Genomic DNA, 27,856 nt, shown 5'->3' with positions numbered 1-27,856 from the left:
TTGAAGTCAATGGGAGTCTCTCTCCATTTGTTTCCACAGGATGTGGATCAGCTAGTAGTGCTCCAGAGATGGTTACCTTGATTCCCAGCAGCCACAACTTCAGATCCCAGGGAGGTTAATTTAGCATTTCATCCTTCAGAAATAGATGCACTGAGTTCCATTAAATTTTCTGCGTGTGATAATTTCATATGAGAACTTTCAGATTAAATGGTTTTATCTTTATGTCCTAAATCAAAAGTTACCTTCCCCACCTTCACTGAAGTATGCTTTGTACCACTGACTGCCTCCTTCCATCACAGAGATTGATGCATTTTAGTAATGTTGTTTACATATCATTTGTGAAGAACTTTGGGATTATGTGTAAAGCACAATTAGAAAGCAGAGGTGTGATTTTTGCACTAGTGAACAAATGTGTCAGTGGATCAGATATCAATCTGAAAACTGGAATGACAGTTGTCTAGGCTCTGTTTTGTTTACAATGCTTGTTATGAGACTGTATCATAGGGGACAACCTTCCACCAGGAGGGGAATAGGCTAGTTGACCTTTGTTGCTCTTTTCTAGCTCTGATTTTTAGGTGTGGATTAACCTTGTGTCAGTTTCAGATTCCTGGAAAAGAGAACAATATTAATGTGCATTTCACAGAGTCAAGGAATTAAACCAATCCTTTTCCATCTTACATGCATCCAGGATTATCCTGGCTAGAGGTATTAAAATGTATAACTACATGAAAGGGCCATGTATACTATTTTTTCCTATCTATACACACAACTAAAAATTTCATCCAAGCTTTTATCATCTCAGGTCTTGATTACTGCAACATCCTTCTCTCTGGCCCTGACAAATTCAACCTTGCCCTGCTCAGATATGGTGCTGCAAAGATCACTTCCCCACTCTGGTGCTTTGACCATCTCCCCTCTTGTTGCATCCTTCCTCTGCCTCTCTCATCTCTACGGCTTCAAACATAAGCTACTCTTCTTCACTTTCAGTGTCCTTCATGGCCTATCCCCACCATGCCTATCATCTCTCATTCAGTACCAAGACATCAACTGCCTCTGATTGGCACTGTGCCAGTTTTCACCGTTCACTTGTTAAATTTTCTAGCAAGCAGCTTAATGCTTTATCCCATGCTCTCTCTCATGTGTGGGAGACACCCTCCATAAACATCTGCAAAACTAACTCATTATCCCCCTTCAAAACGCTCCTTAAAACTCTCCTTTTCCATGATGCCTACAAAAAACTTGACAACATTAGACTGCTGGTGTGCGGAGACAATCGTGCTGACCAACACGGTCTCATATTTTCCTTAAATTTCCTCTTCTGTCTGTTACCTATATGTTGTCTCTTATCTCATACTTAGTCTGCAAAGTTTTTGGGGCAGAACAAAGTTTTTGTTCTGTCTTTGTACAGTGCCTAGGACACTGGGGTCTGCTCCATGACTAGAATTCATAGGCAGTACGGTAATACAAATGATAATAATTCTACAAATTACAGTACCCTGCTTATTCTCTTCCACCAAGCCATTTCGGATTCCTTTCATGATGCCCCCTACACAGAACACCTTCCCCAAACAGCTCCAATAGGCCACTAAATTGTCCTCTTCAAATCCTTTCTTAAAACCTACTTCTTGTATGATATTTACAACTAATACCAGAAGGGTTGAGGAGCAATCAAGTTTAGATGATGTGTACCTTTGAAAATGCTGAGAAGTCAAAAGCTGGATGAGTGATCAAAGGGGATTCTAAGGTGTTGTAACTATGCTTCACACAAGAGATGATTTCCTCTACCCTAGATCTTCTTCCCTTTCCATTGCAAAATGAGTCATGGAGATAATTCTGGAACTCTTTCTAGAGGTCTGACACCATAAGCCATGTGCCTCTCCTGTGCCATATCCAGTCCTCAGCTAGAAGAGGAGGCTAGCCTGACTCATGGTTTTTGAAAGAGAAAAATGGAGAAATTCTAGGGGTCTTCTCTTCCCAAACAGTTCTTCTAATTTCATCTTCCATCCAGCCCTAACATTCTATTAGGTTTTCAGCAAATAAATCTTCTTGCATATTGCAACAACCATTTCCAGTTTGGAAACCATGATACATTATGTTCTAAAAGCTATCAGAATTTATTGGAAATATAGTACTTGATCTTCTAGTTAATTTTTATCTAGGGCGGTTTGTGAAACAGTATAGAAAGCAGCTAGGAATATGCTGAATAATTAACCATGGAAGAGATGAATATCAAGTTGTGACCTCTGCTTTCTGAGCAGGACAATTTAATACTTGTTTTTTAAACTTACTATGTTATTATTTTTGTGAATAAGGTAACGACCTTTAACTCCAAAAACGTATGTGAGATTTGCTTTAAAATGAAAAGAGCACATTATTCTTCAAAAAAGATTCCAAAGTAACATTTTATACTTCATTGTGGCCCTACATTTAATTTGAATTAATAGCTTCCCCCCCCACCACACACACATAAATGTGCCACTCAAACAGCTACGCTTTCTCTCTTATGAACTACATGTTCCAGGCAAACTGAGTGCACAGAGGAGGCTAACACTATAGCCAGATCATATTAATCAACAGAGAGACAGCCAAAGCATTATGTTGAAGTCTTGTTAATAACTGGATAGCATAATGAATGAACATACCAGCAGGGTAGCCATTGATCCACAGTCCATCATAGATGACACCAGAACAATGAATTTCAGTGCCCTGTCCATTGAACACATCATTTCTCCACTGTCCCTTCAAATAGAAACACATTGATTTCAAATTTGCAACACAGGCTACTTTATATCGAAGGGATTATTCCAGAGGGTTCTCAATAGCCAAGTGGGTGGCCCTCAAGGTTCTTTATAAATACCCTTCCAACAGTTGTGTGAACATGTTGAATGGGGGACCACACAACAGTCGAGGATTACGTGGCACTCCACAATACACCCTCTAAAGAAAAAGAAGAATCAAGTATTTCTTGCCGAAGGTTTGTTACAGTGGGGCGCTATTATCAGAGGTGCTTCTGTGAAGAAATTACATTGCACTTAAATGCAGAGAATGAGTTACTACTTGGCACATGCAGAATGACGCACCATTTCCTATACAGATTGTGAAGAGTGACATACTGGGACAAATTCAACCCCAAAAATCTCAATGATTTACACCACTGCTGAATTTGGCCCAAGATATATAATATTATACACATAAAGAAAATGATGTTTGCAAAATCAAGCACTCAAAAGTTAGGGAATGCCAGAACTGAGCTCCTGTGCAACCATAATTGGGCCCCTGGTATGCATGCCTTATGATAAAATATTTAATTGCAAGACCAGATATTATTTTTCCACAGGACCTCTGTCTCTTTCAGCAACTGGAACCTTGAGATCCACAGCACAAAGTAACAGTATTAGGCTGTTATCTTCTGTGTGGACCAGGACTAGAGGGGTATGAGAGACAGACATCCTTTTCTAGTGGCTTTCACAGCTATTTGCTGACAATAGAAGAATGGTGAGACAGTCTGTCATGGGCAGGGGAGCAGGAACTCACACTTGCAACACACACAGACAACCAAAAGTTTAAGTGTGGGAAGTGAAGTGGTACTTCTATAATATTTGCCAATAGCTATATGTAGTGTTAAAAAAAAAAAAGAGAGAGAGAGAGAGAGAGAAAGTATGTATTTCAGGCTCTCTCCTGCACTATGGCACTGACTCCTTAAACTTAACAGGGTGTTAGGAGCTGGAGAATAAACACGTTTTAAAGTCTCACGTGATCTCATTTCTGCTATGCTGATCCACTGCAAATTAAAAATTTATTTACGGCAGGTTGTTCAATTTCTGGTTCTGCTGTATGATAAATGGAGGCTGCACAAAACAAAGTGCTACTATAACTCTAAATTTGTCTAAGCCACCTTCAAATTCCGGATGGATTTAGAGGTTAGAATTCTTCCACTCTTTCCACCTTTAGCAACTAGTATCCAAATTAGAGAACAAGAGCGACTGAGCACAGGCTGTTAAAAACAGTTCTGCAGAAATATGTTTCTGCAGCAACTCACTTTATTCTAGTTTTCCCCTCATTATTTTAAAGCATTCCATGGAAATAATTTGAAAACAATTTGCTTTAGAGTATAATTGTTAGAAAGCATGGAATGAAAGTTTCATAATGGACCGGATGGCAGGCTCTTCTGTTGTCCCACCCTATTATCAGGTGTTGAAACCCTGCAAGGCGATGCCAGCTTATTTTTGTTGATTCGCTGGTGGCAGATGCAACTCATTAACTCCATTTGGGACAGACAGGTGGGAGTAGCTCCTTGAGCAAATAATTGGGTTTTAGGACAGAGAAATTTCAGTGGAGAAACTACAGGGATAGTCATTCTTGAAGAGAAAGCTTAAGTTTATATATTTGTTAATATTAGCTGAGTTACCAACAACTACAGATATCAGGAAGGAAGTACGTTTGGACTAAATACAGTCTATGTATATAAACTGTATGTATATACTGTATATAGAGCAAGGTAAACCTGCTTGCTATATACAAATGTAGTTATCAAAGCTGTAGTTCTGGGCCTGATTCTGATTCCTTACTCACACTGAGTAACACCTTATTTCACAAGTAGTTCCACTGAAATCAATGGGACTATTTATGCAGTAAAGTACTATAGAAAAGGGGTCGGCAATCTTTCAGAAGTGGCGTGCCGAGTCTTCATTTATTCACACTAATTTAAGGTTTCGCGTGCCAGTCATACATTTTAACATTTTTAGAAGGTCTCTTTCTATACGTCTATAATATATAACTAAACTATTGTTGTATGTAAAGTAAATCAGGTTTTTAAAATGTTTACGAAGCTTCATTTAAAATTAATTTAAAATGCAGAGCCCCCCGGACCAGTGGCCAGGACCCGGGCAGTGTGAGTGCCACTGAAAATCAGCTCGCGTGCCACCTTTGGCACACGTGCCATAGGTTGCCTACCCCTGCTATAGAACATGAGTTAGAATGTGGCCCTTTGCTCTTGTATAACCAGTGCCTCTCTTCCTATGGTTAAAATAAGCAGTTCAAAGAAAAGATGTAGCAATCACTTTTAAATGCTGAATATGCCAAAAAATCTACTTCTTAGCATGACAACATTTACAATGGTGCTCACACTTCTAAACATTCACTAATACATAGTATGAAAGATACCATACAGAAGTGAATTCAATCTCTGAAGCGGTACTGGGGAAACCCAGTAACTTCAGCACTGCTACGTTACTTTTAGGAGAGTTAAAGATCATGATTAACAGAAAAGCAAGGGAACAAGTAGTCACTCAATAACGACACAGGCCTATCGGGATTTGGCAATGATTCAGATTAGTGTTTAGCCTTCAGAGGGAAAAGTTATTATTATTGCAATATAAATGTATAGCAGAATAAATCATTTTAATTGTAAAAGTGTGGGGGGGGGGGAGAAAAAATGAGATTAGGGGGAAGAGATAATACTATGCAGTGGACTCTTCTGAAAAAATCTCACCATTTCTATCAGCAGTGTAGTTCCACCCCAGGCAGCGATGGTGGTAACTAATGTAATCACACTATGAGCAGGCATTGCCATTTTCAAAATGGTGTCATCTACACCTGCTCTGAGGAAGGTTGGATAACACAGTCATTAAAATGTCAGTCAGTCTAGCACAGAGTGGCTGGTTAACGTAACCGCTACTACCAGCGGAGCTGAACTGGTGATAGTAATGGTGGGAAATCTGAAGTTTAAGAGGTTTCAAAATAACTAGAAACTAATCGGTTTATTGTGATGTACTGAAATAATAGGAGACTTATCTTACTGTACTACATGCAAGTGTGCCATTATGATGGGGTGTTCATCCCACACATGCTGGTAAAGAGCTAATATGAGAACCCAATTAACCTTCGTGCTCACACCTGAAGGGTGGGCTAGGCTAAATTAGAGACAGAGACAGCTGGGGGAGAATAGGGCTTGTTTCATAAAGATCTGGATGAGGGAGCAGAGATTTCTTCCCTCTGTCTAGTATGCAACCTGAAAGAAGGCTGAGAAGGGCAGCAGAGCAGTCATGCTACTCCAAGGGTAAGCTAGAAGGCTGACTGGAGACACGGGCTCTGAGGAGATGTAACCTGCCTCAACCCCTAAGAGAGAGAATGAGTGTGCCAGCCACTGGAGAGTGGAGTTGTCGAAGGCATAGGAGCTTGAGACAAGGCATGGGGGTAAACTGTAGTGGATGAGGTACACGTATGAGAAAGAGGTGAACAGCTGAGCCCAGCTTGTTTGAAGGTTTGATCTTTGTTTACATTTCTTTTGGACTTTGGTAGAGGACTCTGTGGCCTGGAAAGGGGCATGACTCAGCAAAGTGGTCTGGCTAGAAGGCTTGGACAATCTTATGGCTGAAGTAGACCAACGGATAGTAGGGGGACACTGAGACAAAACTTGCTGCAGTGCAACAGCCATCCAGGAGGGAGTGTGTTGGGGCAGCAACTTTGCCACAGCCATAGAGTTCTTTTGTGTATGCCTCTTTTTCCAGCAGCTACCAACAAGTAAGATTTTAACACTTTAAAAAAAAAAACATGAAAGTAGCGGGATATGTAACCGTTCTTATGGTCCATCATCCTCATCCATAGAAGGTGGGAGGGCACCTTTACCAACAGTCACAAGTGCTCTCTGTTTGGGTTACTCCCTCTGCTATGTAATTAAGCCATCTCTTTCTTTGATTTGCCTTCAGCCTCTCCTTGGCACACTTCCTTGCATCATCCTCTCTTCCAGATGGCATAAGGATGAGAGATAAGTGTTGCTAAAAGTTGCTTAGCAATGCAACACATGCAAGGTTTGGAAATGCTGACGTTCACAGAAGCGCCATCCACACATCACGTGTTGATAAGGACAGCCAAGAGCGTGAACAGCCGGAGCCACAGAAGGGCCCTAAGGAAAACAGCCACCAGTCAGCCAGCCAGCAAGAGAAGGGAGGAAGAGGAAGAAAAAGAGAAATGATCACAAGTTTCCAGACATGGGCTATATTGTGTTTGTTTTTGTTGCCTTTTTGTTTGTAAGTAAAACTCACTGTTCATTGATCTCAATAGGTAGCTCTGCTTTTTAATTTTTTTAATTAATTTTTTTAAATTATTTTTTAAACACAATAAGACCATTTTTGGTACCATTTCCATCAGTTTGCGGAAACCAAAAAATAAACAAAATAGTTCCTCGTTAAAAGTAAATGATCACCAGGGAGAATATTTCTCAGTTAACTATCAGATGAAGAAGGGCCCTTATCCTACTCAGTCAGTAGTAACCAGAATTACAATCTGATATTTTTATAATACCATCAAAGATTTTTTTGAAGTTCAAACTGAATGTATTCATATGAAATCTATTTTAAATGGAAGTAACAAATATGTTTGATAAGTAGATAAGAACATTTAGCACTTGTACAGAGTAACATTTCCACAGCACCATGTTATAACACTAATCCTCATAACATCCTTGTGAAAGAGGTGTCACCCCCATTTTACGAATAGGGAAACTGAGACACAGAGAGGTTAAGAGATCTGCCCTAATGCACCACAACTTAGAAATAGCTAGCTCCCATTCAACAAAACTTAATCAATAGCAGAATAATTGCATTAGTGTTTTTTGTAATCTACTCGGGGCAGTTGAATGTTATACAGCCTCCTCACTGACAGCACATTTTGATTAATGTGCAGATTTTCTGTTTTGATCTAGGATTTTTTTTTTTATTTTTATACTAATTCTTTTCTGCAGTGGTGGGTGGTGGAAAGGTATCTGCTTATGAATAAGGAAAAGGGGTTTTCAATGAATCTCAAGAAACAAGTACTTAATTTTTTATTTCAGGAAGCAATTTCCAGTTAATTGATGGTGTTTCCATTTCTAAATGAGTAGCTATTATACTATTATTATAATTAATTTTGGTTACTTCAGTCTCATCTTGTATGCTACTGACAGTATATTATTTCCATATGATCTAATTTGATTGATAAAAGCCCAAACATCTCCATTATCAAGCTTCAATCCATTGAGACATTTTCATTTGTATAGGAGTTTTCTTATTCAGTAGGCTAATATTTCTTTTGCCCTTCAAACAATGATTGAAGGATGCATTGCGTTAAATGATTCTGTCATTAGGGGCCAGGTACCCAGCTGGTGTAAATCAGTGTAGCTACATGGAAGCATGCAGAGCTACAGCAATTGATACCAACTAACTACTTGGCCCTTTGTTTAGATACTTCATGACTTATTGTACCGATCTTCCTCTTCTTGCAAGCTCTGTTTGACAGAATGTTATAATTTATCCACAACAATTCCAAGACCTACACTCTTAGTAGTAATTGATGACTAGCAAAAAGTTTACAATGTTTCATTTTTCCCAGGTGTCAAATAATAACGGCATATCCTGGAAAATTATTTAAGTTCCAGTAGATGATAAAACTGTTCAATGTCCATTTACTAAGCAAGATATCAAGGTTTCAACTGCATTTCACCCTTCCATGAAATAAGCAGCGTACACAATATTCCTTGTATTTAAAAAAAAAAAATCAATAAAGATGGGCGGGGGGGGAGGGGGGGAGAGGAAAATATGTCATTGACATCTTCTCTACAGACCTGGCAGACTCCCCACCCAGCTCTCAATATAGAAAACATTTTAGTGTCCAAAACTCAATATTCTTTCCTGAGGTTTTAACTTAAAAACATCTGCCATAAACGTTGTATCTTAAGTTTCCTTCTTAGCTGGCTGTTCTAGAGGTTTTTCCCTGCAGGAGCACCTGTCTCACACACTAGCGCCTGTCTGGCTTCAAAGACTCTCCACAGTTGATCTTCTTGAGTTGGAACTAATGAGACCTGACTGCTAGGTTGAGTAAGCAAAATAGCTTTGCTTCTCTGGGTAAAATATCCTGTCACAATACAAAATATTTACCATAAGTCCTCATCCTAATCTATTGTATGGTATATACAAATTTGAGTGAACTGAAGGAAGGGGGGGGTGAGGAAAGAGCTTTTCTTGGATTACTGGTCTGTATTCTGACACAACTATTATTGATTACACCCTCCTACTGTCATCTTCTTGTGAATATTGCATTATGCACATGCCTTTGATTGTAACATAAGGTCACGGAGCATTAGAGAGACTGCACATTCATATGTTTGGAAAGTGCCGGTGAACACTGTTGGCAGTACTGGAATACAAATAATAATAAAAAGTTATATTCATGAGTGAAGCAATAGCCAGTGATGCCAACAGCAATTTCAATTTTTATTTACTTAAAAAATGCATGGCTACTTTACCACTGCTGAAATTACTGATCTAGGTTGTTCTAATTGCACTCATCACTATGTTACCTTAGTGGCAAACTGGGGATGAGTTTTTACTGTATCTATACATTCTCAGTTTTCCACAGGAATGTGGTATAAATCAGAACTACTGAAATCTGGTAATTTAAATATCGACCAATTAAACTTAAAGAATCTGCATAATTACTGAGGCTATTACTCTTTAAAACAGATAATGAAACTCAAATGGATCTTAGAAAAAACATTGCAGGTGAAAAAGCCCATAAGGCTAGCCACCTGTTTAGCGTAGTTAACAGGTGTATCAAACAGCAGGCCTTCCTCTGGGAAAGAAGACAAACTAAACTCAGCCAAAACACACAAAGCAGCAGCAACAGGGACAGAATGGAACACAGCATCTGCTTACTGGGACCTATGCAGCCACCAAAGAAAGAGGAATCATAGGTAAGAAACACTTTTCATGTGGAAAAATAAATGCTTTAGTTCATTAATCCATGCAAACTTCATATATATTTCATTAGATTGTCTTCCAATCTCAACTGCATCCACACATTCACATGTTCAAGCTGAATTCATAAGAATATAGGTCAAGGATGGGAATTTTTATGCCTTGAAGCTTTCAATGCTCTAGTCTTATTATAGATTCTTCAGTATTCCAGTTTAGTTCCTGTGCTCTTACCTCTTGGCAACATTCCTCCCCCAGTGTGAAATTAGTTTTTTATAGTTATGCAGATGATAACCTGAGTTATTTTGCCATTAACAGCTTCCTCCATTAATGTAGTCTTAACTACTGCTTGTTCACCTGATGTTTAATTAAACTGTTGGCTGAGATAAACATTTTTGAAAAATCCAAATGTGCTGTCAGCAGATTGACCCAACCTACTTACTAATTTCTCTCCTTCCAAGGCCTGTCCAAAAGGAAATCCAGCTGCTGTTGTTGTTATTACAGATCAAAAACGCAGAGCACAGATACACCAAATGTAGCATCCATGCCCTTATTCAATCTGTTCTTTGACATCTCAAAAATACTGCCATGTAGAAGTGCTTCCTTTTGTTTACTAAAGATTGAAATATTTGTCCATGCCCTTATTTTCCTAAATTGGTTATTTTATGACTGTGCTGATTTGGCTTCTTAGATCCACTCTCCACTCAGCTTCTTCAAAATATTGTCCCAATAAGGACCATAACCTTTCAAAAGCAACCTAGAAAGCCCACCATCTTCATGAGTAAAGCTGTTGTGTGCAAATTGGGTAAAGTCCTAGCTAACTTGCAACAAATAAAGCTTGTGTACATAAGAGTTTTGAATGCCCAAAGATTATGCCAGGAAAATGTACATGCACAAACTTTCATGGGCAAAACAGAGGCTTGAGATTCCCTGTGCTTGATACAGATAACAAGATTTGTTCTAGCATCATGACTGGTTTTGAATCTTTTCATTGCCTGTACACAATCTCTAATTAGGTTTTGCAAAATGTATTGCTCATTTTTTATAATTCACATCTTGTTGAACTCTTCTATTTTTAAGTGTGTATTCAGCATAGCAAGAGCTGAGCTCTTATTGTATCACAATATCTTCAAACTGTTGGGGCACAGCCTGCCTTTAGATATCTCAACATTTTGAGAGTAAATTTAACCCCAAGTTCTTCATTCCTTGCTTCCAGCAGCAATTGAAAAACCTAGTCTTCAGATATTTTTGTATCTGCTTTCCTAAATTATCTTAACCATATTGTTGGCAGTTTTCTTCCTGGAAGGCATTAAAATACATTGTATAAGAGCTGCTACATACATAAATGATGACTAACTGATCTAAGAATATTCAACCCCCATAATTTTTAATGTAAATAACTACAACACAAACTAATTTTGCATTAATAACTGCCTAAAATATTAAACAGTGGAAAAATATTTGCTGCAGATTTTCTATACACCTTCAACAGAATCTGTCATAGGATAATTTGTTAAAGCAATTTAGAGAAGAGATTTTCTTCACATGATGAACTGAATGTTCATCTCTAGTTTGCCTAGCCCAAAAAGGTTAGTTGTAATGTGGAATGAACAGGATGATGGGGTTAAGGCAGAGGGGAAAAAAATGAGAGAAACCTCATGGTTTAACAAATGGCACTGTAAGATGTGCAGAGAGGCTTCTAGCTGGGACTGTTCCTATTGACTCTGCCAGTAGGGAAATTCTTTTCAGCTTGCCTGGAAGTGCCATTTAATATAAATCATAAGGGTCACTGAGTTGAAATGTAACTTGGTAACATTCAAGATGTACACACACAAAATTTACAAAGTGGGTGGTATATTCTGCTAGTTGTCTACATCTGCGCTAAAGCCTGGCCACCAGCTGACAAAGGCAAGAGATAGAAAGGATCCTCTCGCCTCTGTAAGGTCACGATGGGTAGTCTTAAAATCTATCATCTATTTTTTCCAATTTGGAATGGAAGAGACAATGCTCACTGTAAACCTGGATGTTAAATGAAACGCCAAAGCCAATGGATAAGGGGGGGTCCACTAATATACATAGGCCTAAGTCCCATTTTTAGGCACCGGTCTGAGCCACAAAACTCACCTAATACTGCAAGTGCCTAAACTCACTTGGTGCCTAGGTTTTATTCCTCTGGGTACGTGTACTGCAGCCTCACTCTTGGCAGCTGGACGCCTATCTTCTGCCTGAGTACGTATGCTGCTGCCTCACGATAGGCATCGGACTGCCTATCTCCTGCCTACACTCGAGTGATTCACAAACTGATAGAAAGGAATTTAGCTGCCCAAGTCACATATGGGCACCCAGCCTGGTGGGGCAGCCTCTGAGCATCTCTATTGAATCAGGCCCCTCAGACACATTCACACAAAACTGCCCAAGGAGTGGGGCAGGAAGAGCAGCAGATCCCTTATAATCTTTAGCCCTCTGAATAGGGTACTCACCCAGGATGTGGGAGACTCCTAGTTTGCATTCCACCCCCACCCATGAAGGGGAGAAGGGTTTTGAACAGGGATTTGCCACCTCTCAGCTGTATGCGCTAATCACTGAGCTATAGGGTATTCTGGGGTGGGGCTCCCTCAGTCTCTCCTACTGAAGTTGTTCCACTTTAATCCTCAATTACTTGGGCAAGAGATCGTGTTAGAATGACTCTAAAACCTAGTGGGTAGGGCACTCACCTGAGAGGTAACAGACCCTTGTTCAAATCCCTTCTCTCCCTCAGGAGGGAGGTGACCTAGGAGTCTCCCATATCCTGCGTAAGTATTCTATCCACTAGACTAAATGTTATAAGACAGCGTCTGCCCCTCTGCCGCCATACTTGTCAATCCCTGCACACAACTTAGGTGGCCGAGTGCCTGTCTTCTCTCAGTTTCTGGATCACTAGCAGAGCTAGGAGCCTTCATACAGTTTGGATTTAACCATATATCTCTATGAGAGGAATGCAGCATCTCCCATGAGGTGGCTTCCCACTTAGCATGCTGGCTTTGATGACTGCAGTCTAAGGTACCTATCTCTTCATTCATTATAGGGAGTCTAGGTCCCTAATTTAGGCTTTGTGAATTGCAGTGTTATTCCTGTAACTTTTCTACACACCTAAAAGTTAGGCATCATAACACTCAATGTTGCAATACCTAAATCTCTTCATTGATCCCACCCTAAATGTCCAAGGCAGACAGGAACATGTTAATTTTGCTATCCTGCATAGGAATGAGGCTTTAGGAGCAGTGTGTGGAAAGAAATTAAACTTGCAACTGTGGAAAGATTTGACCATCTGATTGAGCTGTAAGGTCTAGATCACTAGTCTGACTTGAACAAGGCTTCCAGAAGACTGAGCAGCTCGTTCCTAATGACAAGACAATATGTTATAGTTTAACAGTAGACGAAGTTAAACCCTGATAGTAAACTTAACTAAGTTCCTTAGCTTTTAGTGTTTTATAACCACAATATTTATAAAATCTTTAAAGTAGTATGTGTTGGATGAATACTAATAGCAATGTTGGGATTTTTGTTTGTTGTCTGCTCATTTCTTAAACTTGCCTAAGAGTCAATTAAAATGCTGAACTAATCAACAAAGTATTGTTGATAGAATTGTTAGATATTTTTCCTATCAAACAATTTTTCTGTTTGAGTACATATGCATTGTAAATTAAGTACACTACTAAAAACATTTACAACCATGCAGGGGCAGTCCAGGATAATGTAAGCAAATCATACTTTGGGGAGTTTAAGAGATCAATCTGTAAACAAATGTTAGAGAGCCACCTAGTGGTGCAAATAATGCATAAGCTACACTCATTTATCAAAAATGCCAAGCCACTTAAGTACTCCCTTCTTATTGCCAGTTGGCAATGTTTCGTAACAACATGGATAGGCCACATGTACCTAAGACCAGAAACATACTGGTAATAGTGCATTTTTTGTTAATAGTTTCCATATCTAATTCAAACTCATTTGTCCTACTGAAAAGCAACGAGTCCTGTGGCACCTTACAGACTAACAGATGTATTGGAGCATAAGCTTTCGTGAATCTGACAAAGTGGGTATTCACCCACGAAAGCTTATGCTCCAATACATCTGTTAGTCTATAAGGTGCCACAGGACTCTTTGTTGCTTTTTACAGATCCAGACTAACACGGCTACCCTGCTGATGCTTGTCCTATTGATTATATTCCAAAAAGTGGTGTATATTCATGGAAATGATACACAAAGCCTTTTTTTTAAAAAAAAAGCATACATGGAAATGAGGGTAGGGAGAAGAATTACTGTGTTCATTTCTATTCAACTGAGAAACACACCTTTAACTGAAAAGGCAAAGAATTCTCAGCACAGGAACACTGATATCAAACAGAGAACAGTATGGAAGGCATGGCTAATTATATACCATATTTGCATGATATAAAATAACACACTGATTAACTTTATATTATTGGAATTCGGTGGAGATTTAGTGCTCGAGTGGGAGGAGGGATGCCAACCATATTTTTGGCTAGAGCCAGGTAGTAAGCACAGGTGTTGTACAACCTTCCCCATACAGTTCAGATCACCAGCCTCACTTCTGCCCCTTAGTTGTCAAATTCCAGGCTCCTCTTTGGAGGTGAATACTAGTAATACTCTATAATGCCTCATTAATTGTGTGCGTTGTAGGGGCTAGTATTTGAGGAGGCCAAGTATTCACTATGGTCTAAAATTAGACCACTAAAATCAGTTTCAAAAGGAAATAGTTTGATGCCAAGGATTCAAAATCTGAAAATTCCTGAATTTAAGAAACACTGTCTTGGAATAAAAGATACACTCCCACTATAAACACAATAGAACACTTGGACTAGGCTTGCAGCTCTGGAGAGCAACTTCTCCATCAAATGGAGATGCAGAAACCCACAAAATAAACATACTGCAGAGTCCTGATATTGCATTGTGATCTTAGTAGTATGACACTGAACTGCTGGAATGCTAAATTTTCAAGTGTGGATACATCACAATGAAAACATTTCCTTGGACCGTCAGGACATCATACTGCAATTACTTTGCAGATCTCTTCTTCCCCATTTGGTACAATCGCCTCTCAACTCTAAGTATATGCTTAAATACTTTGCTGAATCAGACCTAGGAGAGATCCTGGTGACTTCTCTCCAATTATCCAGCACTCCCCTGCACACTGCTTCACATGCATCAGGCAGCGTTCCATTCAGTGTGCCGGGCATCAGGCAACCCATTTGCAGCTGCAATCAAACCCTGAGCTCCTCCAGCATCTCATGCAGAGACAGTCAATATGACACTAGAGCTACAGTTTGAGTATCTCTGGGATAGCCCAACCCCACAATCTTTAAAACAGACATACGAAATCCCTTGCTTTACTAGGAAAGTCATGTTTCCCTTCCTAAGACAAAGTCAATTGAGTACCCCACATACGGATTTGCCTGTTTCCTGAGCTGAATTTCTCTAAAATCTTGTACATCTGAGATATATTTTTTTTTTATTTCTATGTACAGTCTTGTTGTTTTGCACATTAGCTTTCAGTGTCTGAAAAGCTGAATTTTAGAACTACACCCAATGTAAATTCATACAGGACTACACTTACATCCCTATAGACAAAGGTTATGCCTACTCTACAAGCACTACAGCAGCAGCATTGCAGCTTCGCCGCTGTAGCACTGTAATGCAGACACATGCCATAGCACCGGAAGGGTTTTTGCCAATCACTGTAAGTCCACCCCCTCCAGAGGCGATAGCTAGGTGGATGGAAGAATTCTTCTGTTGACCTAGCTGTGTCTACACTGGGGCTTAGGTCGGCTTAACTATGTCTCTCATGGGTGTCAATTTTTCACACCCAAGTGACATATCTAGATCAACCTACGTTTTAGGTGTAGACCTGGCCTAAGGCTCTAAACTAGTAAAACACATACATAAAACAGTGAATACATTACAACATGCCACAAAAAAGTATTCTTCCATATGCTAGTCTACCCCCCTCCCCTTAAAATGTTAACTTCTAAAAGTATTGTTAGGATAAGGGTATTAGTAGAGTTATTTGACGTTTAAAAAACTGAGAAAGATCTTTGACCAAAACAAACACACACACACACACACACAAATTCTTCTTCTAGGAGGGAAAGAGGAAAAATTGTCATACCCCCTCAGATTAACCCCACTAACATTTTGGAGAATGTGAACGAGACATACATGTTTACAGACAAATAGAAATTGCTCCAGCTGATTATCTAATTTCCTACATTAATGCATGAGTGGCATTTCTGTACTTCCTGAACAATAAGACACAACAGACTATGCGTTGTGATGCATAGCCAGATTGCTTAATGTTGTTGTGGTCACACTGTATCTGCACTTCCATTTTTGTCAAACTTCTTCACAAAAGGCCCTACTCAGTGGGACTCTTCTTGATGGTCTTCAATGTGAGTTGGATCAGGCTCAAAGTCAATTAAAAAGAGAGAGAGAGAGAGACTCAGAAGATGAAAACAGAGCTTGCTTTCGGACATTTGCTTTGGATGGAAAACCTTTTGGGTTTAGACACTAAACATTATGTAACTGAGCAATAGACATAGCCACAGATCACTCCAAGAAGGAAAATTAGCCACATAATACTATATCATCTCAATTATTCCCTAAGAAATGATACAGTAGCAGAGAAAAAATAATTTTGATATTGTTTTTAAATACTGCTTTTATTTTAAATGAACAAGAACACTTTGAAGCCTAAGACACTGCTGGATCACAACCCTGTCTCTTCAGACACTGGCGGTGTAAAACAAGTTTCAGGGAAGTGATTTTTTTTTTTTTAAACAAATAAAGGTCCTATATTACATACACACATAAAATGGCCCTGGTTCAGACCCTCAACAGCTCAAATTTAAAACTGGAGACTTTTTTTTAAGCCTCCAGACATTCTATAATTGCAATAACAAAACTCTATGCCTGATTTATTGTATAATTATTCACATCTATACATGATATGATGGCACTTGGTCTTCAGCCTCTTGCCTGACAATGCACCTATTTGTGAGTTATTACAAAATAATTCACACCCTGCCATATCTTATTGCTTCATTTACAGTGGAAAAATACTCACCTTTCTATGTTGGAATATTGACTTCCTAAGCAACTGAATACCTCTTATTATAAAAAGAGGTGACCGGGCATCTTCTAATTTCTTTTAATCAGCATTTGTTACTAGGCTGTCATTTATATTATGGACAAACCCATCAAATATAATAGAATCTCATGTATATATTGGGCACAGAGTCAGAAGAGAAAGGGCTTAATTCTGCCCTGCTGTAACCCTGGTATAAACTCCATCTGTTTACACTGAGGCCTGATTCTGTTTTCACCTACACTGGTGAAAATAAGGAGCAATTCCACTAAACTCAGTTGTCTTACTAGTATAAAAGTGAGAGGAAAATTGGGCCCCATCGCTGAATTTGGTGCTAGATTTCATTCTTTTTCCATTTTCTACCAAACTAATTTCTCCTTCTCTGGTTTAGCAGCAAGTGAAACATTTGGCATGCAATTTTTTGGGCCTTTGCAATTCATGCTACACTGGGATAGAATTTCACAGCACTGAAACCACTTGACCATACCATTGTCATATTTGAAATGAATCAAAGATGCTACTGGGTTCCTTTGTTTTTTTAAATTCCTCCAATGTATGTACAAATGATTGGAGTATAAATATATATATATAAGCTGATTCTCTATCTTGCATCTTGTATAACCATTTACACTTCTGCAAAGTTAGGGGAAAATATTACCAGGTGTATTTGAGCAGAGACATATCACTTGGTAGCACTCAACACACACTTTGGTGCTAGGCAGTGGAGAATCAGGCCCATTCTACAGCAACACTGTAATAACACTGTTTATGAGTGGCATCTTACAATTGCTTAAGTGTCGCTATACATACTGTAACTTTATCTGTTTTCTGTGAATATTCATATGCACAATGGTTGTGGAGACAAAAATGTCATGGTGCGTTTATATGGATTTTCACAACAAAAGTGAATTATTCATTAACTCATCCTGTTTATAAAATTTTCAGGTGTCCAACCAGGCAGCAGAAGTAATACTGTCTTAAAGGACCAGCCATACAGAGCAAATAGCTATTTGTAAATCACTAATATTCCAGTAGTCCTAGGGAATAATTCCCAAATAATTATGGCTGAATTGGATTTACATAAAAATAGTAGAATAATGTCAAGTAACCCCAAAATGATATTCTACTAATGGATAATTCATGATCAAAAACAGGCTAAATTTTTCAAAGGAACTGACTGCTGTGAATAGTATGTCCAGCTCTAGTCATGAAGTTTCTGGGCTATTCACCTGAAGCACCCTGTACAATCCTCTTTTGTGCTTTCCTAGTTACAGCACTATTGCTTCTCATGTGTCCTCTTTATATACCTCATATACAGTTCCATCGGCACAGTGCAGCACCCCATGACCCTGTTGCTGGTCCAGGATCCAGTCTCCTTCATACTTATCACCATTCCTGAAACAGCCAACCAGGAGAAAATTCTTAATGTTTACATGCTTTGTGACTTGATAGATAATATAATGTGCTATCCTGGAAAACCAGGGCTTGTGAACCTGCAGGATAAGCCATTAAAAGTAAACAGCAGCAGATAAGCATCGTCACAGAGAAGTCAGCACAATAATGCCCACAACCTTCAACTGGCACTTCCTCTGGGAAGCAGGCGACCATCTGGAAGTGCTTAACTCAGCCAGCTCCCATCACTGGCTTTCAAACCCTTTTCACCTCAGAGACAGACAACGGATGATACATTGCATGAGTTAGTTCTACAGGAGACCCTTTCCTTTATTCCCTGATTGAGTCTGATCTGCGAGGTGCCTTCTGAGAAGTGCTCACAAACATGGAGCCATTTGTGAGTCAGAGGCACAGGTAAGGTACAGCTCGTTTTGCAACCAAGGTAAGCCAACAGGTAGCAGACTGTTATTAACCCTATTAACAGAAGTCCTCTATAGTTCCTTAGTGGGTAAGAATGATTGATCCGCTTCTACCATGCTGTCAAGCCCTTTCTGGTATTGTTATTCTTCTTTCAACTGTATGCTTACTTATACGCTGGTATGTGATAAGTGGGGGCTACTATCCATGCACGGCCAATATAGAAACAGAAAATAGAAAAACAAAGTGCAAAGCATAAGCACAGGGCCTAATCCAAATCCCACTGAAATCCATGATAAGATTTCCACCTTGACTTCAGAGGCTTTAGATATATTCAAAGTGTAAATTAGTTTTGCTGAACTATCTTTTGACTCTACAGCCATTGGTACATGGAGTCTTGGCAACTAAAACTTCAGGAATCAGAATTCCAGCCAAATAAAACCTTAATTTAGCAATTCCTGTTCACACAGAAAGCCACTGATAGTAATGCTCAAGCATGATTTTTGGTGAGGCTGACCTTCTTTGTAAATACAGTATACTGTATTTAGATAATCACATTACTTTTGAAAGTTTTTTTTTACCTAAAAAACAAAAAAAGATGTTAACAAGTGGCAGATCCAGAGCTAAAATCAGTTATTGACAGAGCTGTGTGTTATTGGCATAGCTAAAGCAGTACCACAGTGAAGTACTGATGATTTACAAGCAATTACAGCAGCAATGCTTACACTGTGATTGCAAGCATTTCCTGTGTAAATTCATCTTTTTAGAAGTTCAATATCTCATCTTAGGCTATAGACTGAAACGCCACATATAAAATCTTAGCCACATGAATTCGAAATTTATCTTTAAGATACAGCAGTACTAATTAGTTTTAAAAAAAAAGCCTTTTGACATTCTTGCAATTTCAATATAGCTTTTGTATTTCACTCTGAAAACCTAAAACCCTTTATGCACTGGCAGGGAAATCGAGGTCATTTATTTCATGTATGGAAGCAGATTATGTCTTTTTAAAGAACCCATTCAGAAAGTCCATCAGTAGTGCATGTGGACTTGGTACCAGGGGTGGCTCCTGGCCCCAGCACGCCAAGCACGTGCTTGGGGCGGCATGCCGCAGGGGGCGCTCTGCCGGTCGCCGGGAGGGCGGCAAGCAGCTCCGGTGGACCTCCCACAGCCGTGCCTACAGAGGGTCCGCTGGTCCCGTGGCTTTGGTGGACCTCCCACAGGCGTGCCTTCAGTGGACCAGCGGACCCTCCACAGGCACGTCTGCGGGAGGTCCACTGGAGCCGCGGGACCGGCGACTGGCAGAGCGCCCCCCGCGGCATGCCGCCATGCCTGGGGCGGTGAAATGGCTAGAGACGCTCCTGCTTGGTACATATGTCCAACAGCTGAACACCAATTCAAACAAAACTCTGCCCAGCTTCCATGCTGAGGAAGTCCATGCAATGCCTCAAAAGAGATGAAAAACCAACTTCCAAACCTTGCATAGGTTTTCATGGTGTGGAACCTGCATGGATTGTTTTTGCTTAATTGGATCCAAAGAATCTCTATGTACAATATTCATTAGCTGGACAGAGAGTAATAACTCCAAAAGGGATCAGGCAAATGACAGTGTGCTTGAGACAATTTTTAAAACTTTCAACATTTCCACAGAAGTTTTTCTTGTTTTGATTTAATAAAACAAGGACAATAAAAATGGCACTAAGAGTTTGTGGTTTAACACAAATGTAATAAAATTCAGAATTAAGCACAAACTTAAATATTGGAGAAGATGTAATTACTTGTTATAAGGTCTCAATGAAAGGATCATCTTTTATACATGCAAAATGTGAACTGCTAGATCTAGGCATAACAGGGTGAGTTTCACCTTAACTCACTTTCCCAATTTTTGCATGTTTAATCCAGCCCCTAAATGTTATATTAACAAAAGCAAAACAATACAATAATATAATAAGATTAAAAACTTACTTGAAGGTCATTTTCCCTCCTCCATGTTTCTTATTATTGTAAAAGGTTCCTTGATAAGTTTGTCCATCCTTGTCGACAAGTAATCCATGTCCTAAATAATAATAAATAGAAAATCTACAGCAGACACCAACAATCTCTAGAGGCAGGAAATATCCTTACATATCCCTGCAATAAAATCCCTTAATATGTGTTTTTTGAATATAGTTAACTTCTAAACTGCACAGAAAATATCTACTTCAAACTCAGGGCACAGTCAATTGATGAAGGTTTAAGCAAAAAAAATAAACAAACAGTTTGGGTTTTAATTATCCAAAGTTTTTTCAAACTTTAGTGGACTACAAATTAGGTCAGATGTTGTTGTTTATTTCAGCGGCACTCCTATGTGCTAGGTGCTGTAAGAACTAACGCCCTGATCCTACAGAAAGACATACACACACTTAACTTTTATGCATTGAGAGTAGTCCCATTAAAATCATCCGAGCTACTCACAGTGTCTCTAGTCAAGTAAGTGGCCCTGTCCCCCAAATTTGAACATTCTATGGACTCAGTCCTGCAAACAATTACACAGGTGAGTAGTTTGACTTCAATGGGATTAATTGCATGCATAAATAGGACTACTCATGCATGCAGAGTTACTCATCTCTGCAAATAATTGCATGATCAGGCCTTTTGTTATCTCAAAAAGATCACCACACATTTTGCAGGAAAACCTATCTAGTTCTAGCTGAATAAATATAAGAATGGGCTTACTTCAGATCTCCAGAAGTTTGTGTTATACTTAGTCTCATCATCCCAAATGTTCCCTCTACCAGGCTCCAGCCAATTAAAGTGTAAACACAGTCAGTGCCAAATTCAGTTGTAGTGTAAGCAAGTGCAATTGAACTCAAATTAAGTCAATGGAGTTGTACTTAATCTGAATTTGGCCACCAAAATGCACAAATCCTTGGTTTAATCTGTTGTGAATGAACTTTTCTAACTAAGGGTATGTCTACACTACAAGAGTAGTTCGATTTAACTTAGGTCGAATTTGTGGATTCGACCTTATGAATTTGAATTTGTGTATCCACACTAAGGACACTAATTCGACTTTGTGAGTCCACACTAACGGGGCAAGCGTCGACATTGGAAGCAGTGCATTCTGGGCAGCTATCCCACAGTTCCCGCAGTCCCCGCTTCCCATTGGAATGCTGGGTAGAGCCCCCAATGCCTGCTGGGGGAAAAATGTGTCGAGGGTGGTTTTGGGTAATTGTCATCATTCAACCGTCACTCCCGCCCTCTCTCCCTGAAAGCGCCGGCGGGAAATCTGTTACCGCACTTTTCTGGTCAGTGACAGCGCGGACGCCACAGCACTGCGAGCATGGAGCCCGCTGCGATCATCGCTGCACTTATGGCCGTTGTCAACTCCTTGCACCTTATCGTCCACCTCTTCCACAGTCAGCTGCTGAGAAATCGGGCGAGGAGGCTCCGGCAGCGCGGTGAGGACATGAAGTGTCAGAGTGGCACAGACCTCTCACAAAGCACGGGATCCCACGCCGCGGAGATCATGGTGGCAATGGGTCACGTTCATGCTCTGGAACGGCGATTCTGGGCCCAGGAAACAAGCACGGACTGGTGGGACCGCATAGTGCTGCAGGTCTGGGATGAATCACAGTGGCTGCGAAACTTCAGGATGCGTAAGGGCACTTTCCTTGAACTGTGTGACTTGCTGGCCCCTGCCCTGAAGCGCCAGGACACCCGGATGCGAGCAGCCCTGACTGTGCAGAAGCAAGTGGCCATAGCCCTCTGGAAACTTGCCACGCCAGACAGCTACCGGTCAGTAGCGAACCACTTTGGTGTGGGCAAATCTACCGTGGGGGTTGCTGTGATGCAAGTAGCCCACGCAATCGTTGACCTACTGCTCTCAAAGGTAGTGACCCTGGGAAACGTCCAGGTCGTCACAGATGGCTTCGCCGCGATGGGATTCCCAAACTGCGGTGGGGCTATAGATGGCACTCACATCCCTATCCTGGGACCGGCCCACCAGGCCAGCCAGTATATTAACCGAAAGGGCTACTTTTCAATGGTGCTGCAAGCACTGGTGGACCATAGGGGGCGTTTTACCAACATCTACGTCGGGTGGCTGGGCAAGGTTCATGACGCGCGTGTTTTCAGGAACTCTGGTCTGTTTAGACGCCTGCAGGAAGGTAGTTTCTTCCCGGACCACAAAATAAGTGTTGGGGATGTGGAGATGCCTACAGTGATCCTCGGGGACCCAGCCTACCCGCTAATGCCCTGGCTCATGAAGCCCTATACAGGCGCCCTGGACAGTGACAAGGAGCTCTTCAACTACCGGCTGAGCAAGTGCAGAATGGTGGTGGAGTGTGCTTTCGGACGTCTCAAGGGGAGATGGAGGAGCTTACTGACTCGCTCGGATCTCAGCGAAACCAATATCCCCATTGTTATTGCAGCTTGCTGTGTGCTCCACAATCTCTGTGAGAGCAAGGGGGAGACCTTTATGGCGGGATGGGAGGTTGAGGCAAATCGCCTGGCTGCTGATTACACTCAGCCAGACACCCGTGCGATTAGAAGAGCCCAGCGGGAAGCGCTGTGCATCTGGGAGGCTTTGAAAGCTAGGTTCCTCAGAGAGCAGGGTAACCTATGACTGTCCAGTCTCTTTACAGAGAAGCTGAACCTGCCCCTGTTTCAGTTACTATTGACTTTTTTCAGCGGATACATACCCCGTTCACCAGGTTTCCCCTTCCAACAGACGTTTAAAAATAAAGTTATTGGAACATTTTTAATTAACAAAGTTTTCTTTACTAATGAATTCAAGTAAAGGGTTCAAACAGGGACGCAGACTGTGGTGGGTACGGTGTGCAGTGATGTACAGACCGCTTCTACACTCGAGGACTGACAGGCTCCTGCTCCTACAGCGGTCTCTGGGGGGAGGACGGTTACAGGAGGGTGTGCAGGAAGGGGTGGGTTTGCAGGAAGGGGTGAGGGGTGTGTGGAAGGGTGAGTAGGTGTAGGGGATGATGGCTCTGGCTGGGGCTCAGGGCATCGGAGAGGTTCATGGGTAGGGTGGAAGGGCATGGTAAGGGCAGCCTGCCTTGCCATTTGTGGATGCCAGGCGCTCGGACCTGGGGCAGCATACACCTCCCAGACTGACCTGGGGCAGCAGACACCTCCCAGAGTGACCCGGGTGCCTAGTGACTGCACTCTGTGTGTGACCTGCTGTTGATCCTGCCCCATGTCTGTACCCTGGTAATGGTGGCTGTCCTATGCAATTAACAAACCCCTATCTCCCTTCACACAAAGTCTTCTGCAAAGAAACATGACGGAAACAGTAATGAACAGCAAACTATTTTTAATACTCAACTACACAGTTGGGGGATGAAACTGGGATTTGGGATTGGGTGAGCCAGGAAGGGAAGCAATTCTCATACTTTAGGGAATGAGAGCTGTTTGGTACATGAGCGCTCTGCTGGGGTGGAGTGACAGTTTTCACGGCCCCTAGCGCCCCTCCTTCTTGTGATTTTGGGTGAGGGGGGGACAGGACTTTGTGGCGGGGGAGGGTGGTTGCAGATACAGTTCAGGGGGGCTCTCTGCTCCTGCCTGCGGTCCTGCAGAACATCCACAAGGCGCCGGAGCGTGTCCGTTTGCTCCCTCATTAGTCCAAGCAGCGTTTGAGTCACCTGCTGGTCTTCCTGCCGCCACCTGTCCTCCCGTTCGCTGTGTGAGCGCTGCTGCTGAGAGAGGGTCTCCCTCCACTGGCTCTGCTGGGCCGCCTCGGCTCTGGAGCAGGCCATCAGTTCAGCGAACATCTCGTCCCGAGTCTTTTTCTTTCGCCGCCTAATGTGCGCCAGCCTCTGTGAGGGGGATGCCGGGGCAGTTCGGGAAAGAGCCGCAGCTGTGTGATGGGAAAAAGGAAGTGATTTCCTTGCAAAGATACATGTTTGCGAACACTGAACACAGTCTACTCAGTTTCTGTGAACAAGACCATACAGGGCACCTATCTCATGTGCTCTCAGGACAAGTTTGAATTTTCGGCATTCGCTTTCATTGCCTGGGGTCTTGCACTGGAGATCGAACAAGCGGGGCAGGACAGCAGAATCCGTGTAGCAGCCAGGCCTGGTAAGCCGTAAACTTTAGGCTGCTTAACAGTTAATGGATAGCAGTGCCCTCCTGCTGCAGGCAATCTGGAAAGCATAAAGTCTGACCCTGTTCCAGCCCCTGTTCCTGTCCCCGGGAAAGATCCCTGTATGCTTTTCCTCTGCAGCCTCCACCACATGGCTGTTAAACGACGGTTATTGTTATGCAAAGGAAAAGTCAAGCATTCACAATAGTAACATTACAGTAATTCCCCTAATTAGATGCAGCAGTCGCCGAGCGAGATCACCCTGAGGCGGGTCACTAGGAGAGACAGAGAGCACATGCTGCGTGAATCCCTGCACAGACCAGGGCCCTATGCTGCCATGCTGGTCGAGGCAATGCTCCCACTGTACCTCAGGATGGCCTGGCGCGGAAGAGTGTGCTTCCACGGAGCACCCAATAAGGCACCTCTCCCCAGGAACCTCCTGCGGAGGCTTTTCGGGTACCTCTACGAGAGCTTCGTGGAACTGTCCCAAGAGGATTTCTGTTCGATCCCTATATGTATTGACCTTCTTTTCATATAGTTTTTATTCCTGTTTTTTAAAAAATAAATGTTTACATGTTTATAGCACTTACCGACTGATCCTTCCCCTGATTCAGAGTCCGGGTTAACGGCCGGGGAGGGTTGGTAAGGGATCTCTGTGAGGCTGATGAAGAGATCCTGGCTGTCGGGGAAAGCAGTATTGTAAGCGCTGTCGCCTGCCTCGTCCTCCACAAACCCTTCCTCATCTTCCCCATCGGCGAACATCGCCGAGAAACTGCCCGTCGAAACTATCCCATCCTCAGAGTCCACGGTCATTGGTGGGGCAGTGGTGGCAGACCCACCGAGAATGGCATGCAGTGCCTCGTAGAAGCGGCATGTCTGGGGCTGGGCTCCGGAGCGTCCGTTTGCCGCTTTGATTTTTTGGTAGCCTTGTCTCAGGTCCTTGATTTTCACGCGGCACTGCGTTGCATCCCAGCTGTATCCTCTGAGTGCCATGGCTTTGGAGACCTTCTCGTAGGTCTTTGCATTCCGTTTTTTGGAGCGCAGCTCCGAAAGCACAGACTCATCGCCCCACACAGCGATCAGATCCAAGACTTCCCGGTCAGTCCATGCTGGGGCCCTCTTTCTACTCTGAGATTGCATGGACTCCTCTGCTGGAGAGCTCTGCATCACTGCCAGTGCTGCTGAGCTCGCCCCGATGTCCAACCAGGAATTGAGATTCAAACTGGCCAGACAGGAAAAGGAATTCAAATTTTCCCAGGGCTTTTCCTGTATGGCTGATCAGAACATCTGAGCTCGGACTGCTGTCCAGAGCGTCAACACAGTGGTGCACTGTGGGATAGCTCCCGGAGCTACTAAGTTCAATTTGCATCCACACCTAGCCTAATTCGACATAGCCATGTCGAATTTAGCGCTACTCCCCTTGTCGGGGTGGAGTACCGAATTCGAACTAAAGAGCCCTCTAGGTCGAACTAATTAGCATCCTGGTGTGGACGGTTGCACGGTTAAATCGAATTAACGCTGCTAAATTCGACATAAACTCCTAGTGTAAACCAGGCCTAAGTCTGCTCTGCTTGAGACACTCTTGGTGGTAGGGGAAGGGAGACAGAGTGAAGGGATTTTACCCCAATTAGTAAATAAGGCCTATTTCAGGAAGATACATGTGATTAATGTTAAGTGCACATAATCCACTGAATTTAGTGGAACCACTTACATGCTTAAAGTTAGGCCTGAGCCTTCCTGAATCAGAGATTGTCTACTATTCTGTGTGTATAATACCTAGCACAATAGGTCCCCATTCTTGGTAGATTCTTAGGCACTGCTGTCATAAATGTGATTAATAATGGATAAAATAAAATAATAATCATCATCATCATCAAAAAAATCAGGACCTCAATTACTTTAGAGTGAATTTTAATCAGTTTCCTCTCAGACTTTAATTTACCTTCTCTCATTCCATAGGAGAACTCCCCTTCATATTTCCCACCGTCTTTGTACTGCATAACCCCATGTCCATGGAGCTCTCCAGAAACGAACTGACCTGAATAAGTGTTTCCTGCAAGCAAATATATGAGAAAGTAAAGTGGAAAAAAGAAATAATAGCTGTGTCAAATGTGGTTTAATAATCTTTTTTTTTTTTTAAAAAGTCTAAGGTGTGCTAATAAAGAAAGGTTCCTACTGTACCTTTCTTACAGAGCAGTGGTAGAAGGTATTTTAAAAGTCATAAAATGAATAATTAATAATGGCTTTTTATTATCAGTACAGACAAATGAAGAAAAAAACCTGTTCATTAGGTCTTTATCTTAAAACTAATGAATCATAATCCATATTCCTTCAGGTCTTTAAAACTGAGGCATCTTAAAAATGGCAGTGACTTGTTAAAAAAGATTCATAATATGTTCTTTTATGGTTAAGAAATGTATAAAAAAGTACTTTAATTTCATAGTCAACTTAACAGCTTTTTGATGGCATGTAGTCATTCAAATCTTCTGTATGAAGCCTGGGAAATCAGGAGCTTGGTACTAAAAATACAGTACTGTACAGTGAATTTGTCCATGCCTATACCATCTCAGAATGAAAAATAACTATATTTTTCTGTCAAGTTTTTACCCTATTTATTCATAGAATAAAAAGGTTACATGGACTCCACCCCATACCCGCTACATGCCAGCCACCAGAGACTGCCAATCACAAGGGCTGGGGGTAGAAGGGAAGGGACTTACCCTCAGGTCAAAAAGGAAGCAGAGGTGAAGACTTACAATTCCTTCCCATAGTATCTTCTGGGACAGCACAATTACATGATGCCCCACATTTAGGGCTGAACTTAAATAATTTTTTATGAGCTACTCCTTACCCAAGAGTTTCTTGCTATTCAAGAAAGGAAAAAGGAGAGGTGTGCCAGCTGGGGTATAGGTTCATTGACACATCCATATGTGAGAACATACACAAGATCTGCTCACTAATCACAGGATGATTCATCCTTTACTTTCTTACAATATCAGGGCTGAAGGAGTTTGATGCAGGTGTAAGGATCTGCCTGTGTGGAAATCCTTCCAGGACTGAGATCCTTATCGTCAAAGGTAAGAGACATGCGTCTGG

The 27,856-nt window shown here is 41.6% G+C and overlaps 1 protein-coding gene across 11 annotated transcripts in view; it reads right to left on the bottom strand.

Moving 5' to 3' along the window:
- The window catches only part of MORN1 (MORN repeat containing 1), a 317,167-nt gene that overhangs the window by 285,638 nt on the left and 3,673 nt on the right, over positions 1-27,856 (bottom strand). For all 11 annotated transcript variants that reach the window (XR_005590384.1, XR_005590385.1, XR_005590381.1 and 8 more), the window contains 4 exons: positions 26,703-26,813; positions 20,644-20,734; positions 18,177-18,264; positions 2,643-2,739 (listed from right to left, as the gene is read on the bottom strand). Coding sequence is in view for 3 of the 11 variants with exons in the window: in XM_039509147.1 (XP_039365081.1) it covers positions 2,643-2,739; positions 18,177-18,264; positions 20,644-20,734; positions 26,703-26,813 (387 nt within the window). In the remaining 8 variants the exon portion in view is untranslated. The remainder of the gene's footprint in view (positions 1-2,642; positions 2,740-18,176; positions 18,265-20,643; positions 20,735-26,702; positions 26,814-27,856) is intronic.

Source organism: Mauremys reevesii, linkage group 21 (genome assembly GCF_016161935.1).
Source record: "Mauremys reevesii isolate NIE-2019 linkage group 21, ASM1616193v1, whole genome shotgun sequence".
NCBI lineage: Eukaryota > Metazoa > Chordata > Testudines > Geoemydidae > Mauremys > Mauremys reevesii.
Note: the sequence above shows the minus strand (reverse complement) of the source record. Positions and strands in the feature narration are given on the sequence as shown.